At 47.3% G+C, this 24,779-nt stretch overlaps 1 protein-coding gene across 6 annotated transcripts in view; it reads left to right on the forward strand.

Moving 5' to 3' along the window:
• Positions 1–24,779, forward strand: part of LOC139760418 (uncharacterized) — an 857,321-nt gene that overhangs the window by 235,588 nt on the left and 596,954 nt on the right. The window contains exons 1-2 of one of the 6 annotated variants that reach the window (XM_071683599.1): positions 511–557; positions 1,015–1,225. The exons of 4 other annotated variants lie outside the window; for them this stretch is intronic. In XM_071683599.1, the coding sequence (XP_071539700.1) occupies positions 1,146–1,225 (80 nt within the window). In that variant the 5' untranslated portion in view covers positions 511–557; positions 1,015–1,145. Of the gene's footprint in view, positions 1–510; positions 558–1,014; positions 1,226–24,779 lie in introns of those variants that run through there. One more of the 6 variants, XM_071683594.1, reaches the window with a different exon arrangement.

A 24,779-nucleotide genomic window follows, 5' to 3' on the forward strand; every position in this document is an offset into this window, starting at 1 on the left:
GGTGGGGGAGGCCCGCCTTGCGTCAGCTGGCGGGGCAGGACGGGGGGGGGGGGGGGCGGAAAGGGGGCCCCTAGCCCCGCTATGTTGCCCCCCCCCCCCCACTCATCACACACGGGGCAGTATTAGTGTGAGAGGTGAGAGTGAGGGAGAGAGAGGTGGTGATGGCTGAGGGAGAGGGGCATGATGGTGGCTGGGTGTTGGCTGAGGGAGAGGGGCATGATGTGGTGGCTGGGTGTTGGCTGAGGGAGAGGGGCATGATGTGGTGGCTGGGTGTTGGCTGAGGGAGAGGGGCATGATGTGGTGGCTGGGTGTTGGCTGAGGGAGAGGGGCATGATGTGGTGGCTGGGTGTTGGCTGAGGGAGAGGGGCATGATGATGGTGGCTGGGTGTTGGCTGAGGGAGAGGGGCATGATGGTGGCTGGGTGTTGGCTGAGGGAGAGGGGCATGATGTGGTGGCTGGGTGTTGGCTGTGGTGGTGGCAGCCGGTGCCTGAGTGTGGTGGACCCGTGCGTGCCTGGCTGGCTGGCTGGCTGGTCGACCGTGTTCAGTTGTTGTGAGGTTAGCAGTGTGAGAGGGCCGGTCGCCCACCTCTCCTCCCCACCGTCTCCCTTTCCACCCCTCTCACCTGGCCTTACCTGGCCCGTCTGGCCCACACGGTGGTGACCACGACGCGCCCACCCCCCCACACTCACAGCCCGTGTGTGTGTGTGTGTGTGTGTGTGTGTGTGTGTGTGTGTGTGAGTCGCGGGAACGAGAGTTGGTCGAAGCGGACGCCATACTGGCGTATCCCTGCCTCCCTCCGTCTCTCTCTCTCACCTCTCACTCTCACTCACTCACTCACTCTCACCCCCCCCCCCCCCCATGATGAGTGCATTGCGGGAGACGGTGGCCGGACCCCAGGAGGGGGGGGGGGGGGGCTACTGTGTCGAATAATCGTACCGTTAATTAGTGATCAACTATCAGTGTTAATTAAGTTATCTTCAGTTCGATATTGAGATAAATATTTTATTTTCAGCAAATAATCCATATCTTGCAGTCCAGAGTGACTATAGTGTTGGTAGTTAAGTAAACAAACCAAGAAAACGTGACCTCTTCTTATTATCGCTGTTCAGGAAAAGAAGGATATATGTGAGGCTCGGGAGCAGCATGTGCTTAAGGACCAACTTAGATGTTGTGGGACCGCCTCCTCGCCCCTACGGCGGGCCAGCAGGAGGCAGGAGCCAGAAGTAAGTATTGCCAATGCCACGTTGGTTGTTGTGTCTGCCCACACGATGGCAACCCTGACTGACTCGTACCTTCCTGTACTTTACCCACAGTCGCCCCACACCTGTGTGTGGGGGTGACCTGCATGTATTATACTGGCAGCTGGTACTATATCTACTGTACCACTGCCCCACACTAGAGCATTATACCTCCTCGCTGGTACCACTGCACCACAGTAGAGCATTATACCTCCTGGATGGTACCACTGCCCCGCAGTAGAGCATTATACCTCCTCGCTGGTACCACTGCCCCACAGTAGAGCATTATACCTCCTGGATGGTACCACTGCCCCACACTAGAGCATTATACCTCCTCGCTGGTACCACTGCCCCACAGTAGAGCATTATACCTCCTGGATGGTACCACTGCCCCGCAGTAGAGCATTATACCTCCTGGATGGTATCACTGGCTCACAGTAGAGCATTATACCTCCTGGATGGTACCACTGCCCCACAGTAGAGCATTATACCTCCTGGATGGTACCACTGGCTCACAGTGCAGCATTATACCTCCTGGATGGTACCACTGCCCCACAGTAGAGCATTATACCTCCTGGATGGTATCACTGACCCACAGTAGAGCATTATACCTCCTGGATGGTACCACTGGCTCACAGTGCAGCATTATACCTCCTGGATGGTACCACTGCCCCACAGTAGAGCATTATACCTCCTGGATGGTACCACTGGCCAACAGTAGAGCATTATACCTCCTGGATGGTACCACTGCCCCACAGTAGAGCATTATACCTCCTGGATGGTACCACTGGCTCACAGTGGAGCATTATACCTCCTGGATGGTACCACTGGCTAACAGTAGAGCATTATACCTCCTGGATGGTACCACTGGCTCACAGTAGAGCATTATACCTCCTGGATGGTATCACTACCCCACAGTAGAGCATTATACCTCCTGGATGGTACCACTGGCTCACAGTGGAGCATTATACCTCCTGGATGGTACCACTGGCTCACAGTGGAGCATTATACCTCCTGGATGGTATCACTACCCCACAGTAGAGCATTATACCTCCTGGATGGTACCACTGGCTCACAGTGCAGCATTATACCTCCTGGATGGTACCACAGTAGAGCATCCTCCTGACAGGTAACACTGCCCTCACAGTGAAGCATTATACCTCTTGGATTGTATCACTGGCCTCACAGTAGAGCATTATACCTCCTGGATGGTACCAATGCCCCACAGTGAAAGATTATACCCTCCTGGATGGTATCACTGGCTCACAGTAGAGCATTATAACCTCCTGGATGGTATCACTGGCTCAAAGTAGGGCATATACCTCCTGGATGGACCAACTGGCTCACCAGTAGAGCAATATACCTCCTGATGGTATCACATGGCACAACATTAGAGCATTATCCTCCTTGATGGTTACCACTGCCCCACAGTAGAGCATTATACCATCTCGCTAGTTTAGATGGTACCACTGGCTCACAGTATAGCATTAAGACCTCCTGGTGGTATCACTGGCTCACAGTAGAGCATTATACTCCTGGATGAATCACGCACACAGTAGAGCATTATACCTCCTGGATGTTATCACCTCAATGGCTCACAGTAGGGCCATTATACCTCCTGGATGGTATCACTGGCTTCACAGTAGAGCATAAATACCTCCTGGATTGGTATCACTTGCTCACAGTAGAGACATTAAACCTCCTGATGGTATCACGGCTCACATAGGGCATTATACCTCTTATGGTACCACTGCCCACAGTAGGGCATTATACCTCCTGGATGGTATCACTGATCCACAGTAAGCATTATACCTCCTGGATAGAAAACCACAGCTCACAGTTAGGGCATTAACAATCCTGGATGTACCAACTGCTCACAGTAAGGCATTATACCTCCTGGGTGGTACCACTGCTCACAGTAGAACATTATACCTCCTGATGGTATCACTGGCTCACAGTAGGGCATTATACCTCCTGGATGGTACCACTGCCCCACAGTAGAGCATTATACCTCCTGGATGGTACCACTGGCTCACAGTAGGGCATTATACCTCCTGGATGGTACCACTGGCTCACAGTAGAACATTATACCTCCTGGATGGTATCACTGGCTCACAGTAGGGCATTATACCTCCTGGATGGTACCACTGCCCCACAGTAGAGCATTATACCTCCTGGATGGTATCACTGATCCACAGTAGAGCATTATACCTCCTGGATAGTACCACTGGCTCACAGAGCATTATACCTCCTGGATGGTACCACTGCCCCACAGTAGAGCATTATACCTCCTGGATGGTACCACTGGCTCACAGTAGAGCATTATACCTCCTGGATGGTACCACTGCCCCACAGTGAAGCATTATACCTCCTGGATGGTACCACTGGCTCACAGTAGAGCATTATACCTCCTGGATGGTACCACTGCCCCACAGTAGAGCATTATACCTCCTGGATGATACCACTGCCCCACAGTAGAGCATTATACCTCCTGGATGGTACCACTGGCTCACAGTAGAGTATTATACCTCCTGGATGGTACCACTGGCTCACAGTAGAGCATTAAACCTCCTGGATGGTATCACTGGCTCACAGTAGAGCATTATACCTCCTGGATGGTACCACTGCCCCACAGAAGAGCATTATACCTCCTGGATGGTACCACTGGCTCACAGTAGAGCATTATACCTCCTGGATGGTACCACTGGCTCACAGTAGAGCATTATACCTCCTGGATGGTATCACTGGCTCACAGTAGAGCATTATACCTCCTGGATGGTACCACTGCCCCACAGTAGAGCATTATACCTCCTGGATGGTACCACTGGCTCACAGTAGAGCATTATACCTCCTGGATGGTACCACTGGCTCACAGTAGAGCATTATACCTCCTGGATGGTACCACTGCCCCACAGTAGAGCATTATACCTCCTGGATGGTATCACTGGCTCACAGTAGAGCATTATACCTCCTGGATGGTATCACTGGCTCACAGTAGAGCATTATACCTCCTGGATGGTACCACTGCCCCACAGTAGAGCATTATACCTCCTGGATGGTACCACTGTCCAACAGTAGAGCATTATACCTCCTGGATGGTACCACTGCCCCACAGTGAAGCATTATACCTCCTGGATGGTACCACTGCCCCACAGTAGAGCATTATACCTCCTGGATGGTACCACTGCCCCACAGTAGAGCATTATACCTCCTGGATGGTACCACTGCCCCACAGTAGAGCATTATACCTCCTGGATGGTACCACTGGCCAACAGTAGAGCATTATACCTCCTGGATGGTACCACTGCCCCACAGTGAAGCATTATACCTCCTGGATGGTACCACTGCCCCACAGTAGAGCATTATACCTCCTGGATGGTACCACTGCCCCACAGTAGAGCATTATACCTCCTGGATGGTACCACTGGCCCACAGTAGAGCATTATACCTCCTGGATGGTACCACTGCCCCACAGTGAAGCATTATACCTCCTGGATGGTACCACTGCCCCACAGTGAAGCATTATACCTCCTGGATGGTACCACTGCCCCACAGTAGAGCAATATACCTCCTGGATGGTACCACTGCCCCACAGTGAAGCATTATACCTCCTGGATGTACCACTGCCCACAGTGAAGCATAATACCTCCCTGGATGGTACCAGTGCCCACAGTGAAGCATTATACCTCTGGATGGTACCACTGACCCCACAGTTGAAGCATTATACCTCCTGGTATGGTACCACTGGCTCACAGTAGGAGCATTATACCTCCTGGATGGTACACTGCCCCACAGTGAAGCATTATACCTCCTGGATGGTACCACTGCCCCACAGTGAAGCATTATACCTCCTGGATGGTACCACTGCCCCACAGTGAAGCATTATACCTCCTGGATGGTACCACTGCCCCACAGTGAAGCATTATACCTCCTGGATGGTACCACTGCCCCACAGTGAAGCATTATACCTCCTGGATGGTACCACTGCCCACAGTGAAGCATTATACCTCCTGGATGGTACCACTGCCCCACAGTGAAGCATTATACCATCCTGGATGGTACCACTGCCCACAGTGAAGCATTATACCTCCTGGATGGTACCACTGCCCCACAGTGAAGCATTATACCTCCTGGATGGTACCACTGCCCCACAGTGAAGCATTATACCTCCTGGATGGTACCACTGCCCCACAGTGAAGCATTATACCTCCTGGATGGTACCACTGCCCCACAGTGAAGCATTATACCTCCTGGATGGTACACTCTGCCCCACAGTGAAGCATTATACCTCCTGGATGGTACCACTGCCCCACAGTGAAGCATTTTACCTCCTGGATGGTACCACTGCCCCACAGTGAAGCATTATACCTCCTGGATGGTACTACCCAGTTGAAGCTTACTCTGATGGTACCAATGCCCCACAGTGAAGCATTATACCTCCTGGATGGTACCACTGCCCCACAGTGAAGCATTATACCTCCTGGATGGTACCACTGCCCCACAGTGAAGCATTATACCTCCTGGATGGTACCACAGCCCCACAGTGAAGCATTATACCTCCTGGATGGTACCACTGCCCCACAGTAGAGCATTATACCTCCTGGATGGTACCACTGCCCCACAGTAGAGCATTATACCTCCTGGATGGTACTCAGCTTGCAGTCACTTGTATGTGAGGTTGAGCACGACCCAGGAGCACGACGGGTACGACCCCTGGAGTGTCGTACAGTTCGCCGTGCACGACGGGTACGACCCCTGTAGCGTCGTACAGCTTCGCACGGCACGACGGGTACGACCCCTGGAGCGCCGTACAGTTCGCCATGCACGACGGTACGACCCCTGGAGCGTCGTACAGTTCGCCGTGCACGACGGGTACGACCCCTGGAGCGTCGTACAGTTCGCCGTGCACGACGGGTACGACCCCTGGAGCGTCGTACAGTTCGCCGTGCACGACGGGTACGACCCCTGGAGCGTCGTACAGTTCGCCGTGCACGACGGGTACGACCCCTGGAGCGTCGTACAGTTCGCCGTGCACGACGGGTACGACCCCTGGAGCGCCGTACAGTTCGCCGTGCACGACGGGAACGACCCCTGGAGCGTCGTACAGTTCGCCGTGCACGACGGGTACGACCCCTGGAGCGCCGTACAGTTCGCCGTGCACGACGGGTACGACCCCTGGAGCGCCGTACAGTTCGCCGTGCACGACGGGTACGACCCCTGGACCGCCGTACAGTTCGCCGTGCACGACGGGTACGACCCCTGGAGCGTCGTACAGTTCGCCGTGCACGAAAGATTAAGTTTGAAGTTGTTGGCGAAGTTGTTTGCCAGTGGGTCAACGCGCCACCATTTTCTAAAAGGTTGGTGTTTGGCATGGCTGCGCGCGAGCGCGCGCGCTCGCCCAGCGAGACCTATTAGTGCACAACCCTCACACACACATGTTGTCCAGCATGTGTGTGTGTGAGGGTGGCAGACGACGCAGGTGTTGTACCACGGCACCACCAGATGACCCAGATGTTGGTGGTGGTGGTACGCATCTGTGGTGGGTGAGGGAGGAGCTGTGTGGTGGTGGTACGCATCTGTGGTGGGTGAGGGAGGAGCTGTGTGGTGGTGGTACGCATCTGTGGTGGGTGAGGGAGGAGCTGTGTGGTGGTGGTACGCATCTGTGGTGGGTGAGGGAGGAGCTGTGTGGTGGTGGTACGCACCTGTGGTGGGTGAGGGAGGAGCTGTGTGGTGGTGGTACGCATCTGTGGTGGGTGAGGGAGGAGCTGTGTGGTGGTGGTACGCACCTGTGGTGGGTGAGGGAGGAGCTGTGTGGTGGTGGTACGCATCTGTGGTGGGTGAGGGAGGAGCTGTGTGGTGGTGGTACGCATCTGTGGTGGGTGAGGGAGGAGCTGTGTGGTGGTGGTACGCACCTGTGGTGGGTGAGGGAGGAGCTGTGTGGTGGTGGTACGCATCTGTGGTGGGTGAGGGAGGAGCTGTGTGGTGGTGGTACGCACCTGTGGTGGGTGAGGGAGGAGCTGTGTGGTGGTGGTACGCATCTGTGGTGGGTGAGGGAGGAGCTGTGTGGTGGTGGTACGCATCTGTGGTGGGTGAGGGAGGAGCTGTGTGGTGGTGGTACGCATCTGTGGTGGGTGAGGGAGGAGCTGTGTGGTGGTGGTACGCTGTGTGGTGGGTGAGGGAGGAGCTGTGTGGTGGTGGTACGCACCTGTGGTGGGTGAGGGAGGAGCTGTGTGGTGGTGGTACGCATCTGTGGTGGGTGAGGGAGGAGCTGTGTGGTGGTGGTACGCATCTGTGGTGGGTGAGGGAGGAGCTGTGTGGTGGTGGTACGCATCTGTGGTGGGTGAGGGAGGAGCTGTGTGGTGGTGGTACGCATCTGTGGTGGGTGAGGGAGGAGCTGTGTGGTGGTGGTACGCATCTGTGGTGGGTGAGGGAGGAGCTGTGTGGTGGTGGTACGCACCTGTGGTGGGTGAGGGAGGAGCTGTGTGGTGGTGGTACGCATCTGTGGTGGGTGAGGGAGGAGCTGTGTGGTGGTGGTACGCATCTGTGGTGGGTGAGGGAGGAGCTGTGTGGTGGTGGTACGCATCTGTGGTGGGTGAGGGAGGAGCTGTGTGGTGGTGGTACGCACCTGTGGTGGGTGAGGGAGGAGCTGTGTGGTGGTGGTACGCATCTGTGGTGGGTGAGGGAGGAGCTGTGTGGTGGTGGTACGCATCTGTGGTGGGTGAGGGAGGAGCTGTGTGGTGGTGGTACGCATCTGTGGTGGGTGAGGGAGGAGCTGTGTGGTGGTGGTACGCATCTGTGGTGGGTGAGGGAGGAGCTGTGTGGTGGTGGTACGCATCTGTGGTGGGTGAGGGAGGAGCTGTGTGGTGGTGGTACGCATCTGTGGTGGGTGAGGGAGGAGCTGTGTGGTGGTGGTACGCATCTGTGGTGGGTGAGGGAGGAGCTGTGTGGTGGTGGTACGCATCTGTGGTGGGTGAGGGAGGAGCTGTGTGGTGGTGGTACGCATCTGTGGTGGGTGAGGGAGGAGCTGTGTGGTGGTGGTACGCATCTGTGGTGGGTGAGGGAGGAGCTGTGTGGTGGTGGTACGCATCTGTGGTGGGTGAGGGAGGAGCTGTGTGGTGGTGGTACGCATCTGTGGTGGGTGAGGGAGGAGCTGTGTGGTGGTGGTACGCACCTGTGGTGGGTGAGGGAGGAGCTGTGTGGTGGTGGTACGCATCTGTGGTGGGTGAGGGAGGAGCTGTGTGGTGGTGGTGCTGTTTGTATGTTCTCGTCGCTGGCTGGTGCTTTAAATCCGCCAGGTTATTAATAGCCAGGAACGTTGCCCTCTCTCTCTCTCTCTCTCTCTCTCTCTCTCTCTCTCTCTCTCTCTCTCTCTCTCTCTCTCTCTCTCTCTCTCTCTCTCTACCGTTGTGTGATGGCGACTGGCGACGGATAGGTGGCTTTGCGCCCGTTTTCTGTGATGCGTTCGCCCGTATCTTATCGCCTGGCTGGAGATGGCTCTTGCGACGCCGTCGTAATTGTGTGCGACGTCGGTGCGTCACACTAGCTGTGTGTGTGTGTGTTGACCACGATCATGATGGTATTGTGGCCAGTACGACAGAAACGCAACCACTGTAGCAGTAGTAACTATGTTTGTATGGTTCACTGCACCGCTTCGTGGCCCACATTCGAATCCATCTCGTGTGCTGACCATATATATATATATATATATATATATATATATATATATATATATATATATATATATATATATATATATATATCAGTTATTTCATCTTCCTGTATATATATAATTGCAGAATAATTTGACCATCGCTTAACATTCGTGTTAAAGTTAACAGTGTAGCTCATGTTAAAGTTGACAGTGTAAGTCGTGTTAACGTTAACATTGTAGCCATGGTTGTGGAGCGGGCGTGGCTGGTGTTGGAGGAGACATCTGGTGTTTATTGTTGTCTGTGACCCAACCATGAGCGAGCGAATTGGGGTCAGCAGTGGGTAGCGGCTGGGCCCCGCGGTGGCCGGGCAAGCACTTATATTGTCACCACTTAACTGCAAACTTTCTTTTACCTCAGCTGAGGCAGTGGTAGGCCATGCCTGTGGGAGGCTTCCTCAGCTGAGGCAGTGGTAGAAGAGAGTGGTGAGAGTAAGTGAGCTTGGGAAGGAGACTGGTGTGAGGAAGCACCAGGAGAGACTGAGTACAGAATGGAAAAAGGCGAGAACAACTGACGTAAGGGGAGTGGGGGAGGAATGGGATGTATTTAGGGAAGCAGTGATGGCTTGCTCAAAAAATGCCTGTGGCATGAGAAAGGTGGGAGGTGGGCAGATTAGAAAGGGTAGTGAATGGTGGGATGAAGTAATTAGTGAAAGAGAAGAAAGAGGCGTTTGGACGATATTTGCATGGAAGTAATGCAAATGACTGGGAGATGTATAAAAGAAAGCGGCAGGAGGTCAAGAGAAAGGTACAAGAGGTGAAAAAGAGGGCAAATGAGAGTTGGGGTGAGAGAGTATCTTTAAATTTTTGGGAGAATAAAAAGATGTTCTGGAAGGAGGTAAATAAAGTTCGTAAGACAAGAGAACAAATGGGAACTTCAGTGAGGGGAGCAAATAGGGAGGTAATAACAAGTAGTGATGATGTGAGAAGGAGATAGAGTATTTTAAAGGTTTGTTGAATGTGTTTGATGATAGAGTGGCAGATATAGGGTGTTTTGGTCGAGGTGGTGTACGAAATGAGAGGGTCAAGGAGAATGGTTTGGTAAACAGAGAAGAGGTAATGAAAGCTTTGCAGAAGATGAAAGCCGGCAAAGCGACGATAGTGAAAGCTTTGCGGAAGATAAAAGCCGGCAAGAAGGCGGGTTTGGATGGTATGGCAATGGAATTCTTAAAAAAAAAGGGGTGACTGTGTTGTTGATTGGTTAGTGATGATATTCATTGTATGTATGGATCATGGTGAAGTGCCTGAGGATTGGCGGAATGCATGTGTAGTGCCATTGTACAAAGGCAAAGGGGATAAAAGTGAGTGCCCAAATTACAGAGGTATAAGTTTGTTGAGTATTCCTGGGAAATTATATGGGAGGGTATTGATTGAGAGGGTGAAAGCATGTACAGAGTATCAGAATGGAGAAGAATAGTGTGGTTTCAGAAGTGGTAAAGGATGTGTGGATCAGGTGTTTGCTTTGAGGAATGTATGTGAGAAATACTTAGAAAAACAGGTGGATTTGTATGTAGCATTTATGGATCTGGAGAAGGCATGTGATAGGTTTGATAAAGATGCTTTATGGAAGGTATTAAGAGTATATGGTGTGGGAGGTAAGTTGCTAGAAGCAGTAAAAAGTTTTTACTAAGGATGCAAGGCATATGTACTAGAAGGAAGAGAGGAAAGTGATTGGTTCTCAGTGAATGTCGGTTTGCGACAGGGGTGCGTGATGTCTCCATGGTTATTTCATTTGTTTATGGATAGGGTTGTTAGGGAGGTGAATGCAAGAGTTTTGGAGAAAGGGGCAAGTATTCAGTTTGTTGTGGATGAGAAGGCTTGGGAAGTGAGTCATTTGTTGTTCGCTGATGATACACCGCTGGTGGCTGATTCGTGTGAGAAACTGCTGAAGTTGGTGACTGAGTTTGGTAAAGTGTGTGAAAGAAGAAAGCTGAGAGTAAAGTGAATAAGAGCAAGGTTATTAGGTACAGTAGGGTTGAGGGACAAGTCAATTGGGAGGTAAGTTTGAATGCAGAAAAACTGGAGGAAGAGAAGTGTTTTAGATACCTGAGAGTGGATTTAGCAGCGGATGAAACCATGGAAGCGGAAGTGAGTCAAAGGGTCGTTGAGGGGGCGAAAGTTCTGGGAGCGTTGAAAAATGTGTGGAAGGCGAGAGCGTTATCTCGGAGAGCAAAAATGGGTATGTTTGAAGGAATAATGGTTCCTACAATGTTATATGGTTGCGAGGCGTGGGCTATGGATAGAGTTGTGCGGAGGAGGGTGGATGTGTTGGAAATGAGAATTTTGAGGACAATATGTGGTGTGAGGTGGTTTGATCGAGTACGTAATGAAAGGGTAAGAGAGATGTGTGGTAATAAAATGTGTGTGGTTGAGAGAGCAGAAGAGGGTGTATTGAAATGGTTTGAACACATGGAGAGAATGAGTGAGGAAAGATTGACCAAGAGGATATATGTGTCAGAGGTGGAGGGAACGAGGAGAAGTGGGAGACCAAATTGGAGGTGGAAGGATGGAGTGAAAAAGATTTTGAGTGATCGGGGCCTGAACATACAGGAGGGTGAAAAGCGTGCACGGAATAGAGTGTATTAGAACGATGTGGTATACCGGGGTTGACGTGCTGTCAGTGGATTGAACCAGGGCGTGTGAAGCGTCTGGCGTAAACCAGGGAAAGGTTTGTGGGGCCTGGATGTGGAAAGGGAGCTGTGGTTCAGGCCCTGATCGCTTGAAATCTTTTTCACTCCATCCCTCCACCTCCAAATAGGTTTCCCGCTTCTTGTTCACTCCATGTCAGACACATATACCCTTTTTGTCAACCTTTTCTCACTCATTCTCTCCATTTGACCAAACAATTTCAACACACCCTCCTCTGCTCTCTCAACCACTTTCTTCTTATCATCACACATCTCTCTTACCATAATATGACTTACCCGATATATCCACCTATTACCACGTATTGTCCTCAAACATTTCATATCCAACACATCCACCCTCTGTACATTTTCGCCCTCCCAAATATTAACCTCTGTGATCGCACATTCCTCAATGCTCCCAGAAGCTATGCTCCCTCACCCACCCTATGACTCACTTCTCCCTCCGTAGTTCCATTCGCTGCCACTTCGCTTCCTCCACTAGACGCTAGGACATCATGTGTGGGTGGGACGGAGGAAGGGAGTAGGGGAACGGAGGGACAAATGAATGGTAGAAGGAAGGAGGTAGAGCGCCTCTCCAGCCAAGATATATAATGTTATGATTGTTCCAGTTGGACTGGTGAACACAACCATGTCTTATAGTGTGTCACATTGTGTTCAGAACGCCGCAGGTTAGGTTAGGTTACAACGAACTGATCAAGTTAAGGCGAATGTGAACCATGGGGTCAGACCTGCCTCTCCCACCAGTGTTCATCACAACCTCTTGCCTCCACCACCAGTGTTCATCACAACCCCCTGCCTCCACCACCAGTGTTAACCACAACCTCCTGCCTTCACAACCAGTGTTCATCACAACCCCCTGCCTCCACCACCAGTGTTCACCACAACCCCCTGCCTCTCCCACCAGTGTTCACCACAACCCCATGCCTCCACCACCAGTGTTCATCACAACCCCCTGCCTCCACCACTAGTGTTCACTACAACCCCCTGCCTCCACCACCAGTGTTCACTACAACCCCCTGCCTCTCCCACCAGTGTTCACCACAACCCCATGCCTCCACCACCAGTGTTCATCACAACCCCCTGCCTCCACCACTAGTGTTCACTACAACCCCCTGCCTCCACCACCAGTGTTCACTACAACCTCCTGCCTCCACCACCAGTGTTCACTACAACCTCTTGTCTCCACCACCAGTGTTCACTACAACCTCCTGCCTCCACCACCAGTGTTCACTACAACCTCTTGCCTCCACCACCAGTGTTCACCACAACCTCCTGCCTCCACCACTAGTGTTCACCACAACCCCCTGCCTCTCCCACCAGTGTTCACCACAACCCCATGCCTCCACCACCAGTGTTCATCACAATCCCCTGCCTCCACCACTAGTGTTCACTACAACCCCCTGCCTCCACCACCAGTGTTCACTACAACCTCCTGCCTCCACCACCAGTGTTCACTACAACCTCTTGTCTCCACCACCAGTGTTCACTACAACCTCCTGCCTCCACCACCAGTGTTCACTACAACCTCTTGCCTCCACCACCAGTGTTCACCACAACCCCCTGCCTCCACCACTAGTGTTCACCACAACCCCCTGCCTCCTCCACCAGTGTTCACCACAACCTCCTGCCTCCACCACCAGTGTTCACTACAACCCCCTGCCTCCACCACCAGTGTTCATCACAACCCCCTGCCTTCACAACCACTGTTCATCACAACAACTGAATTCAGACAGTAACAGACGAACGAGAGGGTTCACACAAGGCTTGTATGTAATGCTGGCAGAGAAGAACAGACACTTGTAGACTTAATACAGACAACAACAGACACTTGTAGACTTAATACAGACAACAACAGACACTTGTAGACTTAATACAGACAACAACAGACACTTGTAGACTTAATACAGACAACAACAGACACTTGTAGACTTAATACAGACAACAACAGACACTTGTAGACTTAATACAGACAACAACAGACACTTGTAGACTTAATACAGACAACAACAGACACTTGTAGACTTAATACAGACAACAACAGACACTTGTAGACTTAATACAGACAACAACAGACACTTGTAGACTTAATACAGACAACAACAGACACTTGTAGACTTAATACAGACAACAACAGACACTTGTAGACTTAATACAGACAACAACAGACACTTGTAGACTTAATACAGACAACAACAGACACTTGTAGACTTAATACAGACAACAACAGACACTTGTAGACTTAATACAGACAACAACAGACACTTGTAGACTTAATACAGACAACAACAGACACTTGTAGACTTAATACAGACAACAACAGACACTTGTAGACTTAATACAGACAACAACAGACACTTGTAGACTTAATACAGACAACAACAGACACTTGTAGACTTAATACAGACAACAACAGACACTTGTAGACTTAATACAGACAACAACAGACACTTGTAGACTTAATACAGACAACAACAGACACTTGTAGACTTAATACAGACAACAACAGACACTTGTAGACTTAATACAGACAACAACAGACACTTGTAGACTTAATACAGACAACAACAGACACTTGTAGACTTAATACAGACAACAACAGACACTTGTAGACTTAATACAGACAACAACAGACACTTGTAGACTTAATACAGACAACAACAGACACTTGTAGACTTAATACAGACAACAACAGACACTTGTAGACTTAATACAGACAACAACAGACACTTGTAGACTTAATACAGACAACAACAGACACTTGTAGACAATACAGACAACAACAGACACTTGTAGACTTAATACAGACAACAACAGACACTTGTAGACTTAATACAGACAACAACAGACGCTTGTAGACTTAATACAGACAACAACAGACGCTTGTAGACTTAATACAAACAACAACAGACACTTGTAGACTTAATACAGACAACAAAAGACACTTGTAGACTTAATACAGACAACAACAGACACTTGTAGACTTAATACAGACAACAACAGACACTTGTAGACTTAATACAGACAACAACAGACACTTGTTGACTTAATACAGACAACAACAGACACTTGTAGGCTTAATACAGACAACAACAGACGCTTGTTGACTTAATACAGACAACAACAGACACTTGTAGACTTAATACAGACAACAACAGACACTTGTAGACAATACAGACAACAACAGACACTTGTAGACTTAATACAGACAACAACAGACACTTGTAGACTTAATATAGACAACAACAGACACTTGTAGACTTAATACAGACACTTCACAACAGACATTTCTTGAGTTTGTTGGTTAAGAGAGAAGAGACAGGCGAGGTTTGAGCACAGTCAGGGAGAGGACACACTGAGCCAACTGGCTGGCTTAATGTGAGGGAGAGAGGTGGTAGCAGGTCAGAGGTGACCAGACAGGTAGCAGGTCAGAACTGAGGTGGTGGGGACCCTGACCTGACCTGACCTGACCTGAGGCAGGATGTGGGTGACGAACACGGAGTCCAGCTGTGTGGTGCACAGAGGTGATTCTTAAATAGTCAGCAGGAAAAGGTCGACTTGTAGGGTTTATAAGTTGTTTAACATCTTAACTAATGAAATTATAATGATAATAATGATAATGATAATGACACGTCATGACAGATAGTTGATAGTGACATGTGATGACTGTGGGGAAGTCGTCCGTCTGGGTCCTACACAGGTGGCGGGGGAGGAGGAGGTTGTGGTTGTGAGGGGTGCATGACGCTGCACCAGGGCGCCCAGCTGTCCCTACCACAACAGAAAATGGAAGAGGCGGACCCTTCCCGCGGGTGGGGGGGTTGGGGTGGGGGTAGGTGGGGGGGGGTTGTTATTACCCGCCCTCCTCCCGCGTGGGAGGTTGTTATTACCCGCCCTCCTCCCGCGTGGGGGGTTGTTATTACCCGCCCTCCTCCCGCGTGGGGGGTTGTTATTACCCGCCCTCCTCCCGCGTGGGGGGTTGTTATTACCCGCCCTCCTCCCGCGTGGGGGGTTGTTATTACCCGCCCTCCTCCCGCGTGGGAGGTTGTTATTACCCGCCCTCCTCCCGCGTGGGGGGTTGTTATTACCCGCCCTCCTCCCGCGTGGGGGGTTGTTATTACCCGCCCTCCTCCCGCGTGGGGGGTTGTTATTACCCGCCCTCCTCCCGCGTGAGAATGAAAACGGAAAGAAAACGAGAATTGAGAGCATTGATGATGATACGTGTGAAGGTTGTGGTCGATAACACGTGACCTGTGAACTACAACACCAGTTAGAAATACAGTGATGTTGTGGTTGTGGAGGGGGGGGGGAGCTGGTGCTTGAGGATTACAGAAATACATAATAAATACATATTTATGTTTACCTGTTGTGGCCATGTCCATCACAACTCGTGCTGGGTTGTACGAAGTGTGAGCCAGTCAGTGGTTGGTTGTTAAGTTAGCCAGAGACCGGTTGTAACAACCTTTGGAAACACGCCAGAATTAACATATGTAGAGCATAATGTTAACATGTTAACATGATAACATATGTAGAGCATAATGTTAACATGATAACATATGTAGAGCATAATGTTAACATGATAACATATGTAGAGCATAATGTTAACATGATAACATATGTAGAGCATAATGTTAACATGATAACATATGTAGAGCATAATGTTAACATGATAACATATGTAGAGCATAATGTTAACATGATAACATATGTAGAGCATAATGTTAACATGATAACATATGTAGAGCATAATGTTAACATGATAACATATGTAGAGCATAATGTTAACATGATAACATATGTAGAGCATAATGTTAACATGATAACATATGTAGAGCATAATGTTAACATGATAACTTGAATATTTAACATTTGATCACGTGAAGTTGGACCCCCCCCCCCAACTGCCAGTCTTCAAGCTGATTACATACGGCGAAGTAGACCTGGTATTGATCAGTATTAACAAGTGTTGATCACTATTAATCAATATTGATCACTATTGATCAGTGTTAATCAGTATTGATCTCTATTAATCAGTATTGATCACTATTAATCGGTACTGATTCGTATTAATCGTTATTGATCACTATTAATCAGGATTGATCAGTATTCACTAATGATCAGTATTAACCAGTATTGATCAGCACTGATAAGTATTAATCAGTATTAATCAGTATTGATCACTATTGATCGCTACTGATCCGTATTAATCAGTATTGATCAGTATTCACTATTCATCAGTATTTATTATTATTGATCAGTATTTATCAGTTTTGATCAGTATTAATCAGTATTGATCAGCATTCATAAGTATTGACAGTATTAATCAGTATTGATCATTATTGATCAGACGAGTGTGGCAGACCAGGGCTGCGGAGCGTGAATGAATGTAACGTTGTGTATTGTCAGTATGACACCAGTGCATGACATGGTATGACACTAGTGCATGACATGGTATGACACCAGTGCATGACATGGTATGACACCAGTGCATGACATGGTATGACACCAGTGCATGACATGGTATGACACTAGTGCATGACATGGTATGACACCAGTGCATGACATGGTATGACACCAGTGCATGACATGGTATGACACCAGTGCATGACATGGTATGACACTAGTGCATGACATGGTATGACAACAGTGCATGACATGGTATGACACCAGTGCATGACATGGTATGACACTAGTGCATGACATGGTATGACACCAGTGCATGACATGGTATGACACCAGTGCATGACATGGTATGACACCAGTGCATGACATGGTATGACACTAGTGCATGACATGGTATGACACCAGTGCATGACATGGTATGACACCAGTGCATGACATGGTATGACACCAGTGCATGACATGGTATGACACCAGTGCATGACATGGTATGACACCTGTGCATGACATGGTATGACACCTGTGCATGACATGGTATGACACCAGTGCATGACATGGTATGACACCAGTGCATGACATGGTATGACACCTGTGCATGACATGGTATGACACCAGTGCATGACATGGTATGACACCAGTGCATGACATGGTATGACACCAGTGCATGACATGGTATGACACCAGTGCATGACATGGTATGACACCAGTGCATGACATGGTATGACACTAGTGCATGACATGGTATGACACCAGTGCATGACATGGTATGACACCTGTGCATGACATGGTATGACACCAGTGCATGACATGGTATGACACCTGTGCATGACATGGTATGACAACAGTGCATAACATGGTATGACACCAGTGCATGACATGGTATGACACCAGTGCATGACATGGTATGACACCAGTGCATGACATGGTATGACACCAGTGCATGACATGGTATGACACCAGTGCATGACATGGTATGACACTAGTGCATGACATGGTATGACACCAGTGCATGACATGGTATGACACCTGTGCATGACATGGTATGACACCAGTGCATGACATGATCATGCAAGTCGTTAACGTTATAATGATCGTTATCATGTTTCAAGAGAACTACATGTTTGTATCTTACCAGAACATGTTCATGACGTAAGTGTTGAGAACAACACACACTGGAGGGTGGAGCAAGCCAGGGTAAGGTAGGGTCACACACACACACGGCAGGGGGTGGTCATGCATGTGTGACTGAACATATTGCTTCAGAACACAAGTGTACGAGAAGTGTCGTCATTATAATCTGTCCTGTTAACACAAAAACTCTTATTAAAGTTAAGAAAGATGTATAGAAATCTCAGGGAAGGTTTTGAAATAGACTGAAGACAAGTATATGTTGTCATCATATGTTCTCTCCAGCCATAACAGTGCACCTCCAGGAGCAATGTTAATGAGTATTTTTTTTTTTTTAATTTTCCAAAAGAAGGAACAGAGAAGGGAGCCAGGTGAGGATATTCCCTCAAAGGCCCAGTCCTCTGTTCTTAACGCTACCTCGCTAATGCGGGAAATGGCAAATAGTTTGAAAATATATATATTTTTTAATTTTCCAAAAGAAGGAACAGAGAAGGGGGCCAGGTGAGGATATTCCCTCAGTGGCCCAGTTCTCTGTTCTTAACGCTACCTCGCTGATGCGGGAAATGGCGAATAGTTTGAAAAAAAAAAAAAAAAAAAAAAAATATATATATATATATATATATATATATATATATATATATATATATATATATATATATATATATATATATATATATAAAGTTGGTGGTGGGGGTTGTTAAGGAGGAGGACCAGGGTTGTGTGTCCTGCGCCATGATAACAACCTGCTGGTTGTTAAGGAGGAGGACCAGGGTTGTGTGTCCTGCGCCATGATAACAACCTGCTGGTTGTTAAGGAGGAGGACCAGGGTTGTGTGTCCTGCGCCATGATAACAACCTGCTGGTTGTTAAGGAGGAGGACCAGGGTTGTGGGTCCTGCGCCATGATAACAACCTGCTGGTTGTTAAGGAGGAGGACCAGGGTTGTGGGTCCTGCTCCATGGCTAGTCAGTGTTGCCAGCTTACCTTGAAACATTTGTGAGTCATGTGGAGAGAAAACGAGACGCGGTTGTCTCCTTGTTATTCGCAGGTTAGGTTAGGTTAGGTTAGGTTAGGTTAGGTTAGGTCAGGTTAGGTTAGGTCAGGTTAGGTTAAGTTAGGTTAGGTTAGGTCAGGTTAGGTTAGGTCAGGTTAGGTTAAGTTAGGTTAGGTTAGGTCAGGTTAGGTTAGGTTGCGTTAGGTTAGGTTAAGTTAGGTTAGGTTAGGTTAGGTTAGGTTAAGTTAGGTTAGGTTAGGTTAGTTTAGGTCAGGTTAGGTTAGGTTGCGTTAGGTTAGGTTAAGTTAGGTTAGGTTAGGTCAGGTTAGGTTAGGTCAGATTAGGTTAAGTTAGGTTAGGTTTAAGTTAGGTTAGGTTAGGTTAGGTCAGGTTAGGTTAGGTTAAGTTAGGTTAGGTTAAGTTAGGTTAGGTTAAGTTAGGTTAGGTTAGGTTAGGTTAGGTGTGCGGTGAACACCTTGGTCACGATTGACGAAGGGCTTGTCCAGACTGTGGACATGTCACATGGGCATTTCGTAAGGTTTGCGTATGACGTATTTTGAAGTCTTACTTTATGATAACATATTGATGATAGAATATTTAAGTAATGTTTACCTAATCCAAAAATCATCAGTAATTTCAAATAAATGTTTTATAACAACTCCATTGAAAATAAAATCCATTAACTCTGAATGAGAAATGATCTGTAATGGTGATTATAGAGGAGTAGTGCGTGATTTGTGCAACCATGTCCTTCAGTATGGGAGAAATTTAGAAAGATGTTTCTGTGATTTTCATCTTCGTCAGTGAAGGTCATTGTTAACCCTGGGTGAGAATGTCTCATTATAATCAGGTCTGGGTTCTCTCACTCACCTACAACTCTCTCATTCTCATATAATTATGTAAGTTAACATTGATCTTACTAATACACCTTCCTTCCACTCAGTGGAATTAAGATATCGGGTCTGTGTGTGAGACTGAACATTAAGATATCGGGTCTGTGTGAGACAGTAAAATATGATATTGGGTTTGTGTGTGACTGTAAATTAAGATATCGGGTCTGTGTGTAACTGTAAATTAAGATATCGGGTCTGTGTGTGACTGTAAAATATGATATCGGGTCTGTGTGTGACTGTAAATTAAGATATCGGGTCTGTGTGTGACTGTAAATTAAGATATCGGGTCTGTGTGTGACTGTAAAATATGATATCGGGTCTGTGTGTGACTGTAAATTAAGATATCGGGTCTGTGTGTGACTGTAAATTAAGATATCGGGTCTGTGTGTGACTGTAAATTAAGATATCGGGTCTGTGTGTGACTGTAAATTAAAAACATTAGGTCTGTAAGTAAGTGTAGGTTAGAATTAACGGTTGTTTCTGTAACTGTAATTTACAATCATCTGTTCTATAATAACTGTCAATTACAATTAACGGGTCTTGTGTAGCTGTTAATTAAAACCATTACGTCTCTAAAATAACTGTAAATTACAATTGACGGGTCTGTCTGTAACTGTAGATTAGAATTTACGGGTATTTATATAACAGTAAATTCGTTAATGCTATTGTGTATTTCATTATCAAACTTGATTTTGGCCAACAAAGGATTTCATTATTATTTATTGCTCTGTGTTGTTTTGTTTTCTTGGTATTTGGTGTGGTTGAGGGAAGTCCCAGGAGAAAGACGTGTTCTTCAAGACAGAAACGCGTCATCAAAGTGACTTAGTTCGTCATACAGAGATGGTGAATGATGATGTGGTTGTTATCATAGTAGTATGCTCTCAAGTAAATATATATATTGCTGTTATGTACGTTAAGGCGCCTGCACGTGGTTATCATCTTCCCTGCTCCTGAGTGGAGCGCAGCCTTGAAGCTGTAGGAGCTATATGTAAAGGGTCCTGGGGTTGCATGATGGTTTTAGTGATATATATATATATATATATATATATATATATATATATATATATATATATATATATATATTTATTATTTATTCATTTTGCTTTGTCGCTGTCTCCCGCGTTTGCGAGGTAGCGCAAGGAAACAGACGAAAGAAATGGCCCAACCCACCTCCATACACATGTATATACATACACGTCCACACACGCAAATATACATATCTATACATCTCAATGTACACATATATATATATATATATACACACATAGACATATACATATATACACATGTACATAATTCATACTGTCTGCCTTTATTTATTCCCATCGCCACCTCGCCACACATGGAATAACATCCCCCTCCCCCCTCATGTGTGCGAGGTAGCGTTAGGAAAAGACAACAAAGGCCCCATTCGTTCACACTCAGTCTCTAGCTGTCATGTAATAATGCCCGAAACCACAGCTCCCATTCCACATCCAGGCCCCACAAAACTCTCCATGGTTTACCTCAGACGCTTCACATGCCCTGGTTCAATCCATTGACAGCACGTCGACTCCGTTATACCACATCGTTCCAATTCCCTCTATTCCTTGCACGCCTTTCACCCTCCTGCATGTTCAGGCCCCGATCGCTCAAAATCTTTTTCACTCCATCCTTCCACCTCCAATTTGGTCTCCCACTTCTCCTCGTTCCCTCCACCTCTGACACATTTATCCTCTTGGTCAATCTTTCCTCACTCATTCTCTCCATATGATTGAACTATTTCAATACACTCTCTTCTGCTCTCTCATCATACTCTTTTTATTACAACACATCTCTCTTACCCTTTCATTACTTACTCGATCAAACCACCTCACACCACATATTGTCCTCAAACATCTCACTTCCAACACATCCACCCTCCTCCGCACAATTCTATCCATAGCCCACTCCTCGCAACCATACAACATTGTTAGAACCACTATTCCTTCAAACATACCCATTTTTGCTTTCCGAGATAATGTTCTCGACTTCCACACATTCTTCAACGCTTCCAGAACTTTCACCCCCTCCCCCACCCTGTGACTCACTTCCTCTTCCATAGTTCCATCCGTTGCCAAATCCACTCCCAGATATCTAAAACACTTCACTTCCTCCAGTTTTTCTCCATTCAAACTTACCTCCCATTTGACTTGTCCCTCTACCCTAATGTACCTAATAACCTTGCTCTTATTCACGTTTACTCTCAGCTTTCATCTTTCACACACTTTGCCAAACTCAGTCACCAGCTTCTGCAGTTTCTCACCCGAATCAGACACAAGCGCTGTATCATCAGCGAACAACTGACTCACTTCCAAAGCCTTCTCATCCTCAACAGACAGCATACTTGCCACTCTCTCCAAAACTCTTGCATTCGCCTCCCTAACAACCCCATCCATAAACAAATTAAACAATCATGGAAACATCACACACCCCTGCCGCAAACCAACATTCACTGAGAACCAATCACTTTCCTCTCTTCCTACACGTACACATGCCTTACATCCTCGATAAAAACTTTTCACTGCTTCTAACAACTTGCCTCCCACAACATATACTCTTAATACCTTCCACAGAGCATCTCTATCAACTCTTTATCATATGCCTTCTCCAGATCCATAAATGCTACATACAAATCCATTTGTTTTTCTAAGTATTTCTCACACATTCTTCAAAGCAAACACCTGATCCACACATCCTCTACCACTTCTGAAACCACACTGCTCTTCCCCAATCTGATGCTCTGTACATGCCTTCACCCTCTCAGTCAATACCCTCTTATATAATTTCCCAGGAATACTCAACAAACTTATACCTCTGTAATTTGAGCACTCACTTTTATCCCCTTTGCCTTTATACAATGGCACTATGCATGCATTCCGCCAATCCTCAGGCACGTCACCATGAACCATACAATCATTGAATATCCTCACCAACCAATCAACAACAGACTCACTCCCTTTTTTAATGAATTCCACTGCAGTACAGTCGAAACCCGCCGCCATGATAGCTTCATCATCCGCAAAGCTTTCACTACCTCTTCCCTGTATATATATATATATATATATATATATATATATATATATATATATATATATATATATATATAGGAAGTACCAGGAGAGACTGAGTACAGAATGGAAAAAGGTGAGAACAATGGAAGTAAGGGGAGTGGGGGAGGAATGGGATGTATTTAGGGAATCAGTGATGGATTGCGCAAAAGATGCTTGTGGCTTGAGAAGAGTGGGAGGTGGGTTGATTAGAAAGGGTAGTGAGTGGTGGGATGAAGAAGTAAGAGTACTAGTGAAAGAGAAGAGAGAGGCATTTGGACGATTTTTGCAGGGAAAAAATGCAATTGAGTGGGAGACGTATAAAAGAAAGAGACAGGAGGTCAAGAGAAAGGTGCAAGAGGTGAAAAAAAGGGCAAATGAGAGTTGGGGTGAGAGAGTATCATTAAATTTTAGGGAGAATAAAAAGATGTTCTGGAAGGAGGTAAGTAAAGTGCGTAAGACAAGGGAGCAAATGGGAACTTCAGTGAAGGGCGCAAATGGGGAGGTGATAACAAGTAGTGGTGATGTGAGAAGGAGATGGAGTGAGTATTTTGAAGGTTTGTTGAATGTGTTTGATGATAGAGTGGCAGATATAGGGTGTTTTGGTCGAGGTGGTGTGCAAAGTGAGAGGGTTAGGGAAAATGATTTGGTAAACAGAGAAGAGGTAGTAAAAGCTTTGCGAAAGATGAAAGCCGGCAAGGCAGCGGGTTTGGATGGTATTGCAGTGGAATTTATTAAAAAAGGGGGTGACTGTATTGTTGACTGGTTGGTAAGGTTATTTAATGTATGTATGACTCATGGTGAGGTGCCTGAGGATTGGCGGAATGCGTGCATAGTGCCATTGTACAAAGGCAAAGGGGATAAGAGTGAGTGCTCAAATTACAGAGGTATAAGTTTGTTGAGTATTCCTGGGAAATTATATGGGAGGGTATTGATTGAGAGGGTGAAGGCATGTACAGAGCATCAGATTGGGGAAGAGCAGTGTGGTTTCAGAAGTGGTAGAGGGTGTGTGGATCAGGTGTTTGCTTTGAAGAATGTATGTGAGAAATACTTAGAAAAGCAAATGGATTTGTATGTAGCATTTATGGATCTGGAGAAGGCATATGATAGAGTTGATAGAGATGCTCTGTGGAAGGTATTAAGAATATATGGTGTGGGAGGCAAGTTGTTAGAAGCAGTGAAAAGTTTTTATCGAGGATGTAAGGCATGTGTACGTGTAGGAAGAGAGGAAAGTGATTGGTTCTCAGTGAATGTAGGTTTGCGGCAGGGGTGTGTGATGTCTCCATGGTTGTTTAATTTGTTTATGGATGGGGTTGTTAGGGAGGTGAATGCAAGAGTTTTGGAAAGAGGGGCAAGTATGAAGTCTGTTGAGGATGAGAGAGCTTGGGAAGTGAGTCAGTTGTTGTTCGCTGATGATACAGCGCTGGTGGCTGATTCATGTGAGAAACTGCAGAAGCTGGTGACTGAGTTTGGTAAAGTGTGTGAAAGAAGAAAGTTAAGAGTAAATGTGAATAAGAGCAAGGTTATTAGGTACAGTAGGGTTGAGGGTCAAGTCAATTGGGAGGTGAGTTTGAATGGAGAAAAACTGGAGGAAGTGAAGTGTTTTAGATATCTGGGAGTGGATCTGTCAGCGGATGGAACCATGGAAGCGGAAGTGGATCATAGGGTGGGGGAGGGGGCGAAAATTCTGGGAGCCTTGAAGAATGTG

Source organism: Panulirus ornatus, chromosome 36 (assembly GCF_036320965.1).
Source record: "Panulirus ornatus isolate Po-2019 chromosome 36, ASM3632096v1, whole genome shotgun sequence".
NCBI classification, from domain to species: Eukaryota; Metazoa; Arthropoda; class Malacostraca; order Decapoda; family Palinuridae; genus Panulirus; species Panulirus ornatus.